Genomic DNA, 16,865 nt, shown 5'->3' on the forward strand with positions numbered 1-16,865 from the left:
CTTCACATCTTTTACTTAGTCGCCTCCTCTGGAAAATTCTTACCCTCCATTTCTGTTCAGTCCTCCAACTTCATCTAATTCCTATTCCTTTTAAAACTTAGGTAACATCTGAAAACTTGCCTAACCTTTCCCCTCATCCCTGACTGCCATGCCCCACATGTGCCCTAATAGTACTCACTCTTTTATCTTCACCAGCACTGAACATGGTGTTATTCAAGCTTCTCCACCTATTAGCTGTGGGAAAATAACCTAGCCTCTCTATGCCTTAGTCTCTATATGTTTTAAAATAAGGATACTGTCATTGCCTATCTCTTAGAATTGCTGATTGTTTCATGAGTCCATCCTTGTAAAGCGTTTAGAACAGTTTCTAGGACATAAGTCAGTTCTCAGTAAATGTTAGTTAGCCTTTGCCATCATCATCATCATCATCATTTCCATGTGAGATGTCCAATAGGCAATTGGAAATGTAAGTCTTAAATTCAGAAGAAGAGTTTAATATTAGAAAGTAGAATTTGGGAGTCATTTGTTGATTTAACCATTGAAACTGAAAGTGAGATACCCCAAGGCAAAAATGTAGAATGAAAAGACCGGAATATTAAAGACAGAATTTTGGGGGAGTTTATATTTAGGGGACAGGTAATGAAATTGTGAAGGAAACTCATTAGTAAGAGTCCAGGAGATCAAAGAACCAGGAGACAGTGCTACTGTGAAATTATCAAAAGTGTCAAACTCTACAGAAGTTAAACAGAAGACTTAATGGTCCGTGGGAACGTTTGGCTGAAAAACTTCAGTGAAATATTGGCTGATGGCAGTCTTGTTATTTGTTATGTCTATATAAAATCAGTCTCAAAATTAATAATAATTGGCAGCTATATCCTTTATTTCAGGAGTTGCCTTTACAGGCAAAGCTATTCTAGCTCTTTATCCTTGTAGTTAAAAGTGATCACTTGAGTCTAAGAGAATAATTACAAATTGATAGTTTACCTGTGCATCAGTGAACGTCTAAACCAAGTAAAAACCTAAGTGATAGCATCTATTCAGTCTTAACTGCTTAGTACTTTAAGTACTTTGTTTTAAGTACTTGTTTAAGTATCTCTGTATCTTTGTTTATAGCATTATCCTAGCCTAGAATGTACTTGCTTTCTTCTCTTTTTATCTGAGAGTGCACTTTCTGAAGGCCAGGTCACGTATCCTGTCTTCCATTTCTTTACAGCCTTTCCTCTTCATTAAGCATCTGTTACCAGATATTCTGATTTAACTGAAAATGTCTTGTTTTCCTATTGAGTCTGCAAAATTTACCTGAATGTCTTAGTGCTCATTGTTCTAGCATGGCAATACAGCTAACTATAGGTGCTCGGTGAGAATTATCTTTATTGATGAAGTATAGGATAAGATTTGTGAGTCACACAGAACAGTCCTAGAAACACTGAGCTTAGCCTCATTAGCATTTTACCAAATGTAAGAAAGAAATGTCAGTCACATATACAATCTGCTTTATATTTTTTATTTGATAAATGCCCATAACAAATAAGACTGTAAAATCCCATTTTATTTCCTTTTAATACATGTGAAAATAAAAAATTTAACTGTATGACTTTTATAATTCTTTCTATTGTAGGTAGGTAGGGATCCCTCAATTCACATATGGGATACAGAGACCATTAAACCATTGTCAGTATTAAAGGGCTGCCACCAATATGGTGTCTGTGCTGTTGATTTCTCAGGTAAGGCTGTTTTCTGTCTCAGTAAGAATGGTTAAAATGCAGAGGTGATATATAGCATTATAGTTGAAATCAGTGTTGCTTAAACTTGTCATGTAGCTATGACCTACACAGTTGTTTTAACATTTATTTATTTTTGAGAGACAGCACAAGCAGGAATGGGCAGAGAGAGAGAGGGAGAGACAGAATCTGAAGCAGGCTCCAGGATCCGAGCTGTCAGCAGGGCTCGAACCCATGGACCGCGAGATCATGACCTGAGCCAAAGTCGGGCGCTTAACCGACTGAGCCACCCAGGCGCCCCTACACAGTTGTTTTCAAATGTACATACTATTGTCCTAACCAGTCAGGGCAGAGAGTGTGGGTTTGCGGGCTAGCTTATAATTTAACGAGTGTTATTTTTAATACCCATTAATATAAATATGTTTCTGTTAAAACAGAAAATGTTTGTATAACATCTAAAACCATCTGAATTACTGCTCACTCTCTGTACCTCTTGCTTTGGGAAAACCCCAGTCTCACGTAATATTTTTTAGCCACAGAGTAAACTGAAAATGTTTAGGGTGAAAGCTAAGAAAGAAAGAGGTGAATACTGAGATACTTGTTTTCTAGCATTTCTACAAAGTGATAATTACAGGCTATCTTATAAGAATAATTTGAGACGATTTTAGCTCTTTGCTTTATATTTTACACTTTAACAACTGCATGTAGATCTATAATGAAAGCTAGGATGTGGATTGGGGAGAGGGGAGAAATGCCATTAATAGAGGATTTTATTTCAAGAAACGGCAAATTTGTGCCTTCTGCTGCTCCAACTGAAATGAGAGTGAATTATTGGGGGGAAGTGTAAATATGCCTTTAGGGACATGCTGAATGTCAAGAAACAAGAAGATTAATGGCAAACAAGGGAGTCAGCAAGAGAAATTTCACAGGTAGTGATAACGAACTAATTGAGGTTTGCAAAAAGTGGCAGGGTGGTAAATGTTTAATTGTAGTTTGGGCCTTTGCAGCCTATAAACATGTGCACACCTGTCAGCATGACTGACTTAGTTCAGTCATTTGTGTAATACATTCATTACTTGTTTGATAATAGTAACAACTAATATAATTGACCTTCACTACAAACGGTCATATTAATGACAGTATGAGGTTGTAACCTACATCTTTTTCATTCAGTTAATTTTCATAATCCCTAGGAGTTGTTATATCACAATAGAGTTCTTACAGTAAATTTAATTGAAGTAAATCTTTCCTTCTTTCTTAATTTTTTCTTTTCATTTAAAATCTCTTTTTTCCACTTATCTACCTCCTCCCCATCCTAACCTGGAAATGAGGCCAGAGAAAAATAACAATGTTTAGATGCATTGAGAAATTACTCTTTCCTTGCTTACAAATTCTGGTTATTTTATAGCTATATATATGCATGACTAACATTTAACATCATTTTATAAAACTTTAAATATAGTACTGTGGTTTCAGAACATGTACTGAATGTTTTTTATCTTCTGAATGTTAATGGCCAGTGTCTCTCTGATTCATTTTTATAGCGGATGGGAAACGTTTGGCTTCAGTTGGAATAGATGATAGCCACACTATTGTGCTGTGGGACTGGAAGAAAGGAGAGAAACTTTCAGTAGCAAGGTGGGGGAAAAACTTGATATCACATTGGCAAAGTACTGAAATCACTTAAAATTTTTTTTAATTAAAACAGTTTTGAAATCAAACATGTAACCTTTTTTTAATTGCTACCATCTTTCTTACCATTGAATAAATAGTATAATCATGGTAAAAAGACAAATTAAGGATTCATTTGTAGGTTTATCCCTTGTGTACCTACTTTTACTGTAACTGTAGTAAGACATTGGAAGCAGCTATTATCTAAAACTCTGCATTTATAGGTAGAGTGAATTCTGTTGAATGATAAACTATTATATAGCCATTGGAAATGCTCATAGCATATATTTGAAGGATGAAACATACACATCTATATCATAAAGAAGCTAGAGATTATTTTTGTTTTCTGTTACATTTTCCATTTTCTAAATTTTCTACTATGAGTGTGTATTTTATAATAAAAAATATTAACAATTGCTTTAAAGGAGGAAATAGTCAACAGTGTCAGATTATTTTTTTAATGTCTTACTCCTTAAAATGAGACATTAAAGCACTTTAAAAATACAGTTAAATGCTTCTTTCAGCACATAGATAATGGTCAAATAAAAAATAGTTTAAGAGGAACTTTGTGTTTGGAATGGCTATGTTAAACTATAACAAAGTATTGTAAAAGTTTTTTCTTTAACTGATTCATGCCACAGTTCCCTATGCACAGTACTATAGTAAGTGCTATTCAAAAGTTCTCTTCACACTGTTCCTATCTCTTAAAATTCCATTGAGAAGAGTTAAGAAATTAAAATTATGACAGAACAGCAAGTGTGCAAATTCATGATTATATAGCCCAAACCTGAGAGATAAGTGGGTCAAAGGTTCAGTAATGGAGTAATCAAGGTAGGGTATGGATTAGGCAAAAGATTATTAAAGGAAAGATTTATCTTCAGAGTTAAAACATTGTTTGTTTTTTTTTTTTCCAGAGGAAGTAAAGATAAGATTTTTGTTGTAAAGATGAACCCCTACGTGCCTGATAAGTTAATTACAGCTGGAATTAAACACGTGAAGTTTTGGCGTAGAGCAGGTAAGGAAGTTCTTCTTTTTACTCCTTTGAAACAAGAAATTATTACTTTTTTTTTTCCAACTTTTTTTTTTTTTTTTTTTTTTTTTGGGACAGAGAGAGACAGAGCATGAACGGGGGAGGGGCAGAGAGAGAGGGAGACACAGAATCGGAAACAGGCTCCAGGCTCTGAGCCATCAGCCCAGAGCCCGACGCGGGGCTCAAACTCACGGACCGCGAGATCGTGACCTGGCTGAAGTCAGACGCTTAACCGACTGCGCCACCCAGGCGCCCCAAGAAATTATTACTTTTAAAAGTGATTTAGCTAAGTACAATGCAGTATCTGAGATTGGACCCTGGAACAGAAAGGAGATATTAGTGGATAAACAGGTGAAATCTGAATGAGGTCTGGAGTTCAGTTAATAGAAATGCATTAAACATGTTGGTTTCTTAGTTTTGACAAATAGTCTATAGTAAGTAAGATGTTAAACTCAAGAATTCTGTTACCCTTGAATCTTATGAAAATCTAAAATTATCCAAAATGTTTTTTTAAGTGATTCACAATTGTCTTGATATATTATAAACAAATAGAAGATTGTTTTTATTGTATTTATTGACTACATTGATGTAGTATTCATATTTTCAAAAGGGTTTAACTTATGAGATGAATCAAGCGATGTCCAAACTCCTTTCTTCTGCTAAACACATATTTTTTAGTATAAACTGAAAATGAAAAATTTTGTAAAAATTCTTTATATGCTATAAAATGATACAGAAGCAGAAAATTGTATTGCTTGAGTCATTTGTAACTGTAGATTAGCAGCTGTGAAATAAGTTTGCATTTTAAAATAAAAAATGTCTCCTTTCTAAATAAACTAGTAGTATAAGTGGTATACTTATAAATTCCACCAGTTTGATATCTAAGTCTCAGCCCACTTAAACCTTACAGATAAAATACATGAATAATAGAAATAAAACCTATCTAAGAAAAGAACAGTCTTGGGGCGCCTGGGTGGCGCAGTCGGTTAAGCGTCCGACTTCAGCCAGGTCACGATTTCGCGGTCCGTGAGTTCGAGCCCCGCGTCGGGCTCTGGGCTGGTGGCTCGGAGCCTGGAGCCTGTTTCCGATTCTGTGTCTCCCTCTCCCTCTGCCCCTCCCCCGTTCATGCTCTGTCTCTCTCTGTCCCAAAAATAAATAAAAACGTTGAAAAAAAAATTAAAAAAAAAAAAAAAAAAGAAAAGAACAGTCTTAGTGAGGACATTTCCCAAGTTCAGGTTACTTTCAAATTGTAAACTACATAGAACGTGAATTGGTTTTCAGACTTGGATTTTCTACTTTATCAGAAACTCATCAGATCATAGTGTATATACATTTACACAGTAAAAAGTATTTTCACATTTTCATTCCTATATATTTAAACAAAATTTTAGAGTATCTTATTTATTTAGAATTGCAAATACCAAACAAGTAGTACTTATTACTTCTGTCTTGGAAAAAACCAAAAACCTTTGTAAATTTCTTTGAAATAAGAGACTTAAAGGGGCGCCTGGGTGGCTCAGTCGGTTGAGCATCCGGCTTCGGCTCAGGTCATGATCTCGCAGTCTGTGAGTTCGAGCCCTGCGTCGGGCTCTGTGCTGATAGCTCAGAGCCTGGAGCCTGCTTCAGATTCTGTGTCCCCCTTTCTTTGCCCCTTCCCCACTCATGCTCTGTCTCTGTCTCAGAAATAAATAAACATTAAAAAAAAAATTTAAAAAAAAAGAGACTTAAATAGTTTTGGAATGAAGAGATTTACAATTGAATACCTTTTTCCTTAAGTTTCATTAGTCATATAGTAGACCTGAAACTGAACCATATGGGTAAATGTTAAAACTTTGATGTGCCTTCCAGCCTTCCTCACTTTTGGGGTTCTGATCCATGGAGTTCACTAGCCAAGTGAGAAATAAGTAACCACTTTATTCATTGGAGTAAGTGCTAATCCTCTAAATGCATAGCTTTATGTAAATTAAGTAGTCGTGGCGTAGGCCTGAGTCTAAAAGGGAGCTCTGACCTCCTGTCTCAGATCTAGGCTTTGAGAATTTCAACTTATGAATTATTAATCTGTCCTCGAAGGAATTTGAGCTCTGTTTCATGGTTGGTAGGGGCAGGGAGCCACCAAGAGTTTTTTGAGTGCAATGATGACCTGGTACAATAGGAATATGTTATGCTGTGCCTGTCAGAAAACCCAGTTGATTATCTAAACCAGGAGTGGCAGACTATTTCTGTAAATGGAGAAATAGCAAATATTTTAGACTTTCTAGGCCCAGGGACAAAATCAAGAATATTATATAAGTACTTAACAGAACAAGAGTGAAAACTCCTACCCTGTTTTATACCCAGTTGCCATTAACTGGAGATATTCTCTCCAAGATCAACTTGCTGTAGTGAAAGGGCCTGGCAGTTTGGGCTGGGGGAACCATGGTCAGTCTTACTCCTCCCCAGTGACACATAGGTCCTAGTGTGTTCTCCTTCTGGAGAGCCCTACCTTCTCACCTTGAGGAGCTAGCCAGAGTTGAGGCAGCTCCTAGACGGAATTCCACTGCTACGTGCTCAGCGGTTGCCATTAGCAGAGTCCTCAACTTGTCAATGGTAACAAGCTTAGACCTTGGGAAACTACTAGTTGGCAGCCAAAAGTTGGGGAGACAGTTTCTGGGAGCAGAGAAGGAAATAAGCATGGCCTGTGTAGCTCCCAGTGCTAACCTGTTCCAGTGGGCTCTGTACAAAAACAGGTGGTGACAGGGTTTCGCCCACAGCCTGTAGTTTGCCTCTCCTGCTCCAGATGACAGTCTGTGCTCTCCTGAAAGCCAGTCCCTTCCCTTGTATAGTAGATCCTTTCTCTTCTCGCCCACTCAAGGACATCACTGCAGCCCTTCTTCCCTTTCTCTCCTGCATCCTCACTTTTCCCTCTTTCTCTTTCTCTTCGGCATACAAATGTGGGGTTATTTTTCTATCTTAAATAAATAAAACCAAACAAAAACCTTCCTTCAACTCGACCCTTGAGTTGCTAATCAATTTCTCTTCTTATCTATGTACTTTAACACCTTTAGACCATTGTTTAAATGTTTACTTTGCAATTTATCTTCTTCTTTCCCTTGAGGGAATTCTGACCTATTTTTCCCCCTCATGAGTCCACTTAGTTATTCTTACAAGTTCACTAACAACTCTGACTGCCGTGTTAAGAAAAGTCAGTCTTCTGAATACATTTGGAATATGCCCACTTTTTAAAAAATTATTTTTTATTTATTATCTTTAAAAATTGTTTTTAATGTTTATTTATTTTTGAGAGAGAGAGAGAGAGAGAGACCGAGCATGGGCCAGGGGGAAGGGCAGAGAGAGAGAGAGGGAGACACAGAATCTCCAGGCTCCAGGATCCGAGCTGTCAGCACAGAGCCAGATGAGGGGCTCAAACTCTTGAATCGTGAGATCGTGACCTGAGTCGAGGTCGGACACTTAACTGACTGAGCCACCCAGGCACCCCATATGGAATATGACCACTTTTCATCATCTTCCATCCAACCACCCTGGTCCATGCCACCTTTATCATTTGCCCAGATGATTGAAATAGACCTCTGACTCCTTTCTTCCTTGGTGTTCTCTGATTTACTCTCAACCCAGAAATCAGAATGAACCTATTAATACATGATATGCCAGATTTCATTCCACTAACCATTTCCCATCTCATGTAGAGTAAAATGTAAATCCTTACAATGGCCTGTAATGCTGCCTTTGACCTCTATGACCCCATCTCCCATTACTTCCTCCCTTATTTTCTTTGCGACACCATACTGACCTCTATAGCTGTTCCTTGAAGGTTCTTGTCACATTCCTGCATTGGGCCCTTGGTGATCCCTCTGCCTTAAACCCTCTTCTTGCATGGCTTGCTCTTGCTACCTCCTTCATTTAACTTCTACCTTACCAGTGAGGCCTTTCTTAACCACCCTACTTAAAACGGGCCTCTCCCATTTCTTATCTCCCGTTTATGCTCACATTTTCTACATAGCACCCATCATCATCTGTTAACATACTGCACATTTTGCTTATTTGTTATATTTATTGACTGTCTCACCAGGAAACTCCATGAGAACAGGGAGTTTTGTTGTCTCTTTTGTTCATAACTTTACCCCCAGTGCCTTGAATAGTGCCTGGCATATATATTTCCTGAATGAATGAATAAGTTCAATTGGGAAAAAAATTGGGCAAAAGATATCAATAGGTAATGAATGGCCAATAAAAATAGGAAAATATAAAAAAATAATCAGAGAAATGCACATTAAAACCATAGTAAAATTCAGTTGGTATTTCATATCCCCCAGTCTAACAATACCAAATATTCCTGAAAGGTGGAAAGCAACAGGAACTCCTTTCACTATTAATGGGAGTGTAAATTAGTGCCTCAACTTTGTAAAATAGTTTGGCAACAGATGATACCTCCCATTTATATGCTTTCCCTTTTGTGAATACCCTGTGGTCATTCCTGGGCACTCCTAGAGAATCTCTTGTACTTGCATAGAAGAGGCCTTTACAAGAGTGTTTAAAGCAGTGTTGTTTTCAATAGCAAAGGCTTGGAAGCAACTCAAGTGCCCATTAACAGGAAAATGGATGGACGGTTATGTTCATATAATGGAATGCTTACAGGGTTACAAAAATGCATTTTCTAGATGTACAAATCAACATATATAAAACTCCAGTACAGATTGTTGGTGATAAAAGCAAGTTGCAAAGGAATATAGTTGACCCTTGAATAGCATGGGAGGTTAGGGTGCTGACCCTGCATATAATATTTGACTCCCCAAATACTTCTAATAGCCTACTATTGACCCAAAGCTTTACCAGTGACATAAACCATCAATTAACACATATTTTATAAAGTATATTATGTAGTATAATTTTACAACAAAGTGAATTGGAGCAAAGAAAATGTTAAGAAAATCGTAACGCATGCCCCTGGGTGGCTCAGTTGGTTAAGTATCTGACTCTTGATTTTGGCTCAGGTCATGATCTCTCAGTGCATGACATCGAGCCCCATGTCAGGCTCTGTGCTGAGCCTGCTTTGGATTCTCTCTCCTTCTCTCTCTGCCCCTACCCCACATGTGTGCACATACACTCTCATTCTCAAAAGTAAACGTTTTGGGGTGCCCGGGTGACTGAATCAGTTAAAGCATCCAACTTAGGCTCAGGTCATGATCTTGTGGTTTGTGAGTTCGAGCCCCGTGTCGGGCTCTGTGCTGACAGCTCAGGTCCTAGAGCCCGTTTCGGATTCTGTGTCTCCCTCACTCTCTGCCCCTCCCCCTCTCATGTTCTGTCTGTCTCTCTCTCAAAAATAAATAAACATTAAAAAAATTTTTTTAATAAACATTGTAAAGAAAGAAAATCATAAGAGAAAATCCATTTATTGGACTGTATTGAAAAGTATTGTGTAAAAATAGACTTGTACGCAGGTCAAACCACTGTTGTTCAGGACAAACCACTGTTGTTCACGGTACATACAGGATGGTATTATAGAAAATCTTAAACCATGGATAATCTAACATTGCCTAAGAATTTACAAATAAGTAGTAAAAATAAACATTACAAGGTTGCTTTTTCCTGTATTTTAAGTATGCTAATAAATGTACTGCATTTTCCCAAACCACTCAATTTAAAGGAATGCATGAGAATAGTCAACATCACTTTCACAATAGTAAGGGGTGAAAAAGGGAGATGGGATTGGCATCATGTTTTCGTTGTTTTTACAATTTTATGTAGGTTGTTAGGGGATATACATACATTCATTGTATTGAGGTTTTTTGGTACTCTCTTGTTTTCTTAAATATGTCATAATAAAAAATTTTGAAAACCAACCAAAAGTGCTAAGGACTGATTAAAGCCAACTTAGCATATATGTTTTTATCCAAAAAACTATGGCCTAAAAGGTGCTGTGGGTGTGGCTGTCTCAGCCAGGCAAGTTGCTGATTGAGAGACTTATATTTTTCTTTTTAAGTCTCTATTTAAACATTTACGGTAGGAAAGAAATTTTATCATTTTATACATTTTAAAAGTGGTACTTCTGTGATATTTTTTTATGAACCAGGGGGAGGATTGATTGGAAGAAAAGGCTACGTGGGCACACTGGGGAAAAATGACACGATGATGTGTGCAGTATATGGATGGACTGAAGAGATGGCTTTTTCTGGAACATCCACAGGAGACGTGTGTATCTGGAGAGATGTCTTTCTTGTAAAAACAGTTAAAGCACATGATGGGCCAGTGTTTAGTATGCATGCATTGGAAAAAGTAAGTATCCTGAAGATATTTTTACATTAAACATAATTTGATCATGGATTGTAGAGCATTTTCACAAGTAAAGGAGTATGCCTTTCTGCGGAGCTGAGCCACCCAGTAATAATCTGTAAACTAGAGCCTTTCTACCTTCTTTTATTCCTCTTTCAAACTTCTGAACACAGAGTGAAATAGGTCTGCTATTAAAAAACAGTGTTAACTCAATACTTCTTAATCTCTTCCTGTGTGTCAACAATGGCTTAAGTGCTTTATTATCACCGTATCCTGTGAGGTAACTACTGTTCTTATCCTCTCTTTTTGAAGGATGGGATTATGAAGCATCCAAGAGAATATATGTATCTTGCTAAAAGTGGTAGAGTTACCTTATGGTTCCAAATTACAAACCTTGCTCTTAAAGTCCTGTCCTAAAAGTAGAATGTTTAGTGTTACTGTAAATATTTTTGTAGTTTTCATGTTGATGTATAAAAAACATAATAGATTCTTATGCTAACTTGTAAGCTGTAATTTTTAGCTGTAAATGTTCTTTCCTCTAGAGGTTTGCAACATAAAGTTATTTTTTTCAATATTAGGTCTTTATTAACTTGAAGCTTTTACTTTCAAAGGGATTTGTAACTGGAGGAAAAGATGGGGTAGTAGCTCTTTGGGATGACTCCTTTGAAAGATGTCTCAAGACCTATGCTATAAAAAGAGCCGCTTTGGCACCAGGATCTAAAGGTGATTTGAGATTTAATTTAATTTGAGCAGTAAAAGGTTAATTGCTCATTAACATGCATGGCCACTGAGGTGGAGCACACGGAATATATTTTTCCATCTTTACTAGATAGGCATCAGAATTCAATGGGAAAAGCTGTTTAACTGGGTGCCAGAATCATTGCTGTCCTTTCATAATCTATTTTCTGTGACACAGATGGTAAAGTATTAGCCAAATGCAAGATTATTAGTGATAATTTTATCATTTTTAATTTTTCAAAGAAAATTGCCCACATGGGCATCACATTTACCATCCGTCAGGAATTTGTGTTCAAGCTTGGCATTTTGTTTCATGTTCGTGTTTTGTTGACCTTGCCTGTGTATCCTTGCAGGCCCTTCCTTTTACCCTTGCTCTCAGTGTATTAAGGCATTACACCACATTCTCTGTGACCTCCAGGCCTTTCTATATGCTATAGCTTTTGCCTAGAATTTGCCCTTCTCTTCCCTCTTGCCCCTTCCAATTATCTGACAATATACTCATTTTTCAAATCTCAAACATTATTTCTTCTAGGATGATTGCTTCCACTCCCATCTCCCTTCCATCCCCTCAAAAAAAACTAAAATTCCCTTATGTTATGCTCCTGTTTCACTATGTTCCTCACACAGGGCCTGTTTTCCGCATTATATGCTCTGTGAGGGCAGGAGCTGGCCCTGTTATGTTTACAAATATATCTCTGAAGCCTTCCTAGGACATAGTAGACAGAAAAGCATCAATCTTGAATTGAATTAAAAGTACTGACTGGAATATTGTAGGTGCTCTAAGAAAGTAAGGATGTGAATGAGGAGGGGCAAATATAAGAGGAAACGGTTATTGGAATAGTAGTAGGAGAGCTGGGATAATAATTGTATATAGGTGGTACTTTTTTACTTATTTATTTTGAGAGAGAGCGGTAGCAAGGGAGGGGCAGAGAGAGAGGGCAAGAGAGAATCCCAAACGGGCTCCACCCCCTCAGCACCAAGCCACGGTGGGGGGCCGATCCCATGAACCACTACTACACCATGAGGTGAGCAGAAATCAAGTCAGACGCTTAACTGACTGAGCCACCCCTGCACTCCTAGGTAGTACTTTTGAGATTAGTAAATTGAGTGGTTTGGGAAAATGCAGTGCATTTATTAGCATACTTAAAATACAGGAAAAGGCAACCTTGTAACGTGATTTTCATTGTCAAAGTAGCATCATCTGCAATATGTACATCCTTGTATTCTAGTGACTTTATACCTAGAAGAATATCTCCACTTAACATTTCAGGTCTTCTCTTGGAAGATAACCCATCTATACGTGCCATATCATTAGGACACGGTCATATTTTAGTTGGCACAAAGAATGGTGAAATACTAGAAGTGGATAAAAGTGGCCCAATAACACTTCTGGTCCAGGTAATTTGAAAAAAATTAATATACTTTTTTTCCATTTATATGCAGTTGATTAATATGTAAGAGCCAAAAGTTAACGATAGTGAAAATAACAAATTAGGGAAATATATCATAATATATACCAAAAATTTTTATTTAATTATAGCTAGATGAGTAGATATCAGTAAATAAACATGCACATTATCTGTGGAATAATTGCCAATATTTTAAGTAATTTCTTATCACAAAACAAGAAACCAATGAAAAGAAAAAACAGTTGTAATTAATTTAACCAAGTCAATTTATTTCATGTTCAATTTTATTTCTTTGAAGTACATTTGTTGAATCTAAGGTAGTTGTTTTTCTGTGAAACTCTTCATTTTCATCCTTAAGTTTCTAATTAAAAAAAATTAAAAATGTACACTAAAATTTTATTGCTTAAAATATTTGTCAGTGAAAATATTAATAAAACAAATGTTAAAATAATAAAACAATACAAAAATAATAGCAATACCAACACTTGTGTGGTAGAAATATAAAATGAAAGAGGAGGATCACCTGATCCTTAACATTTTCATCAAGAATGCTGTATTGGGGCGCCTGGGTGGCTTCATCAGTTGGGCGACTGACTTCAGCTCAGGTCATGATCTCATGGTCTGTGGGTTCAAGCACCGTGTCAGGTTCTGTGCTGACTGCTCAGAGCCTGGAGCCTGCTTCAGATTCTGTGTCTCCTTCTCTCTCTCCTCTGCGCCCCCCCTTGTGTTCTATCAAAAATAAATAAACATAAAAAAAAAACTTAAAAAAAAAACCGGCTTTGCCTTTAAAAAAAAAAAAAGAATGCTGTATTAATTTTTTAGGTATACATTTCCTATATATATTATATCTTTCTGAAAAGTATGGAGAGCAATAAATACTTTAAAACACAGTAAGTGAGGTAGGATCTACCTAATGAAAAATTGTCCTCCAGCTCTATATGGTAGGACCAATTTTAAGTTTGCCTTTTATTCTGAAAAAGAATTATGTTCTTTCTTATTACAGACTTATTTTTTTCTCCAACCCCACTCCCCCCACCTCACTTTTGTTAAAACATCAAAGAGCACACTTAGAGGAGAGCACTGCACATGCTTTAATGTTAATGTAATATCCTGATGTACCAAGGAGAATTTGTAAGCAAATAAATATACATATTTACAAATATACAAATATGTACAAATATATATATTTGTATATATTGTATACAAATATATACGAATAATACATATAAAACAAAACGTTTATTATTAAATTTACTGTCAAAATTTGGTGTCTTACTCTTTAACTTCAGTTACATAATATTCCTTTTAAAAATTTTTTTTAAGTTTATTTAAGAGAAAGAGAGCGAATGGGGGTAGGGCAAGGCAGGATAGAGAGAATCCCAAGCAGGCTCCACGCTGTCAGCACAGAGCCCAACAAGGAGCTCAGTGTCACAAACTGTGAGATAATGACCTAAGCCGAAATCAAGAGTTGGACACTCAACTGACTGAGCCACCCAAGTGCCCCACATAATATTCCTCTGAAGTAGAAAGATGGTAGAGTCATGGTATTTAACATTTTTATGATCTCTTGGAAAATACTAACACAAGTACACTTTTACAGGTGAATCCACAGACAGAACTTTCAAAAACACAATTTTATAATTGTAAGAAAAGATTTTGAAGTGATAAATGACATCCTGTTATTTTTCCTATTTATTATAGAGCTTAAGATTTCAGATGTCTGCTGTCTCCTAAACATCAGAAACAAAACAAGGATGTCGGGTCTCACCATTATTGTCTAGCATTGTGTGTGAGGTCTTAGCCAATCTAGAAAAACAAAGCAATATAGGTCTAAGTGTTGGAAATAAGTGGAGAACACTGTCAGTATTTGCAGATATTTTAACCCTATACTTTGCATATTCAAGAGAATAAACTGAAAAATTACTAGAATTAAGGAGTCTGGTAAAGTGAGATTCAAAATCAACATCTAAAAGCCAATAGTATTTCTATATATCAGCAATAACCAATTAGAAAAATATGACATAGAAGTAGTACTCACAAAGAAAACTATACAATAGCCAGGAATAAATATAGCTAAAACTATGGAAGATCACTGTGTTAAGAAAGCCATAAAGTTTTACTAAAGACATAAAACATCTAAATAACTTATGAATTCAGTATGATCATAAACCAAATCCAAATGATATTTTTCAAAAATTCTGGAAAGATTTTTAAAAAATCATCTAGAAGAAACAATACTCAAAAAGAGTGCAGAAATTTTTGAGAAACTCCATGCGGGAAATAAGATAAAACTTATAGTAATTAAAAGTGTGGGGGGAAAAAGTGTGGAGATATACAGGGAAATGCAAATCAAAACCACAGTGAGATATCACCTCATACTTGTCAGAATGGCTAAAATCAAAAACTCAAGAAATGACAAGTATTGACAAGGTCGTGGAGAGAAAGGGTACTCCTGCACTGTTGGTGGGAATGCAAACTGGTGCAGCCACTCCGGAAAATAGCATGGAGTTTCCTCAAAACATGAAAAATAGGACTACCCTGTGATCCAATAGTCACACTACAGGGTATTTACCCAAAAATACAAAAACACTATTTGAAAGGATACATGCACCCTATCTTTTTTGCAACATTATTTATAATAGCCAAACTATGGAAGCAGCTCAAGTGTCCCATCAACTGCTGAATGAATAAAAAAGATGGGTGTGTGTGTGTATAAAATGGAATATTATTTTGAATATATTATTCAGCCATAAAAAGAATGAAATCTTGCCATTTGCAAGATGGCAACATGGATAAAGCTAGAGAGTATGATACTAAGCAAAATAAACCAGTCAGAGAAAGACAAATACCATCTGATTTCACTTGTGTGGAATTTAAGAAACAAAACAAATGAGCAAAGGGAAAAAAAAAGAGACCAAAAAACCAGACTCTTAACTGTAGAGAACAAACTGATGGTTACCAGAGAGAAGGTGGGGTGAGGGATGGGTGAAATAGGTGATGGGGATTCAGAGTACACTTAATCTTGATGAGCACTGAATAATATATGGAACTATTGAACCCCTATATTGTACACCTGAAACTAACATTGTATGTTATCTACAGTGGAATTAAAAAAAAGTGTGGAGATATATGTACATAACCGGGCATTCAGAAGAACACAGAAAAAAAAAAAACATGTACAGCAGTGTTTGTAGCAGCATTCTATGGGTCAGTTTGAGGAATAGCACCTCTTAACAATATTAAATTGTATCCATGAGCATGGGATCTTTCCATTCAGTTAGATCATCTTTAACTTTTTTCAACAGGTTTATAGTTTTTAGTATACAAGTCTCATAGTATAATGGACCTCATTTATTCTAATAGTTTTTTAGTGGATTTTTAGGATTTTTTATATATAAGATCATGTGAATTGCAAATGTAGTTTTACTGTTCCCCTTCCAATTGGGATGCCTGTTATTTCTTTTTCGTGGCTAAATATCCTGGCTGGAATCTTCAGTACAATGTAGATTAGAAGTAGAACAGACAGAGGAAGTATTCAATCTGTACCATTTAGTATTAACTGAATTTTTCATAGATGCCCTTTATCAGATTGACGAATGACACTTCTGTTCCTAGTTTGATGCAAGTTTTTATCATGAAAGATTGTGTCATTTGTCAAAAGCATTTGTCAAAGGCTTTTTCTTTGTCTCTTGAGAGATCATGTGGTTTTGTTTTTTATTCTGTTGATATGGTGTATTATATTAATTGGTTTTCATCTTTTAAACCAACCTTGCATTCCTGAGATAAACCCCACTTAGTTATGGTGTAGAATTCTTTTTGTATATGTTGGAATCAGTTTGTTAGCACTTAGTTGAGGATTTTAGCATCCACATACTATATATAAGGGATCATGGGTCTATAGTTTCCTAGTGATGTCTGATTTTGGTATCAGGGCCATTTTGGCTCCATAAAATGATTTGGGAAGTCTTCTCTCCTCTTTGATAGTCTTTTTCCCTGACTACACCCAGCCGCTGAACTCCATTCAATTGC

General features: G+C 36.3%; 1 protein-coding gene across 10 annotated transcripts in view; it reads left to right on the forward strand.

The window, feature by feature from the left end:
* Positions 1–16,865, forward strand: part of EML5 (EMAP like 5) — a 190,514-nt gene that overhangs the window by 92,713 nt on the left and 80,936 nt on the right. For all 10 annotated transcript variants that reach the window (XM_086709055.1, XM_086709057.1, XM_086709056.1 and 7 more), the window contains 6 exons: positions 1,619–1,724; positions 3,266–3,359; positions 4,307–4,407; positions 10,490–10,692; positions 11,301–11,412; positions 12,698–12,825. In XM_086709055.1, coding sequence (XP_086565181.1) covers positions 1,619–1,724; positions 3,266–3,359; positions 4,307–4,407; positions 10,490–10,692; positions 11,301–11,412; positions 12,698–12,825 — 744 coding nt within the window. The remainder of the gene's footprint in view (positions 1–1,618; positions 1,725–3,265; positions 3,360–4,306; positions 4,408–10,489; positions 10,693–11,300; positions 11,413–12,697; positions 12,826–16,865) is intronic.

Source organism: Puma concolor, chromosome B3 (genome assembly GCF_028749965.1).
Source record: "Puma concolor isolate L17-30 chromosome B3, mPumCon1.1.hap2, whole genome shotgun sequence".
In the NCBI taxonomy this organism is placed as follows: domain Eukaryota; kingdom Metazoa; phylum Chordata; class Mammalia; order Carnivora; family Felidae; genus Puma; species Puma concolor.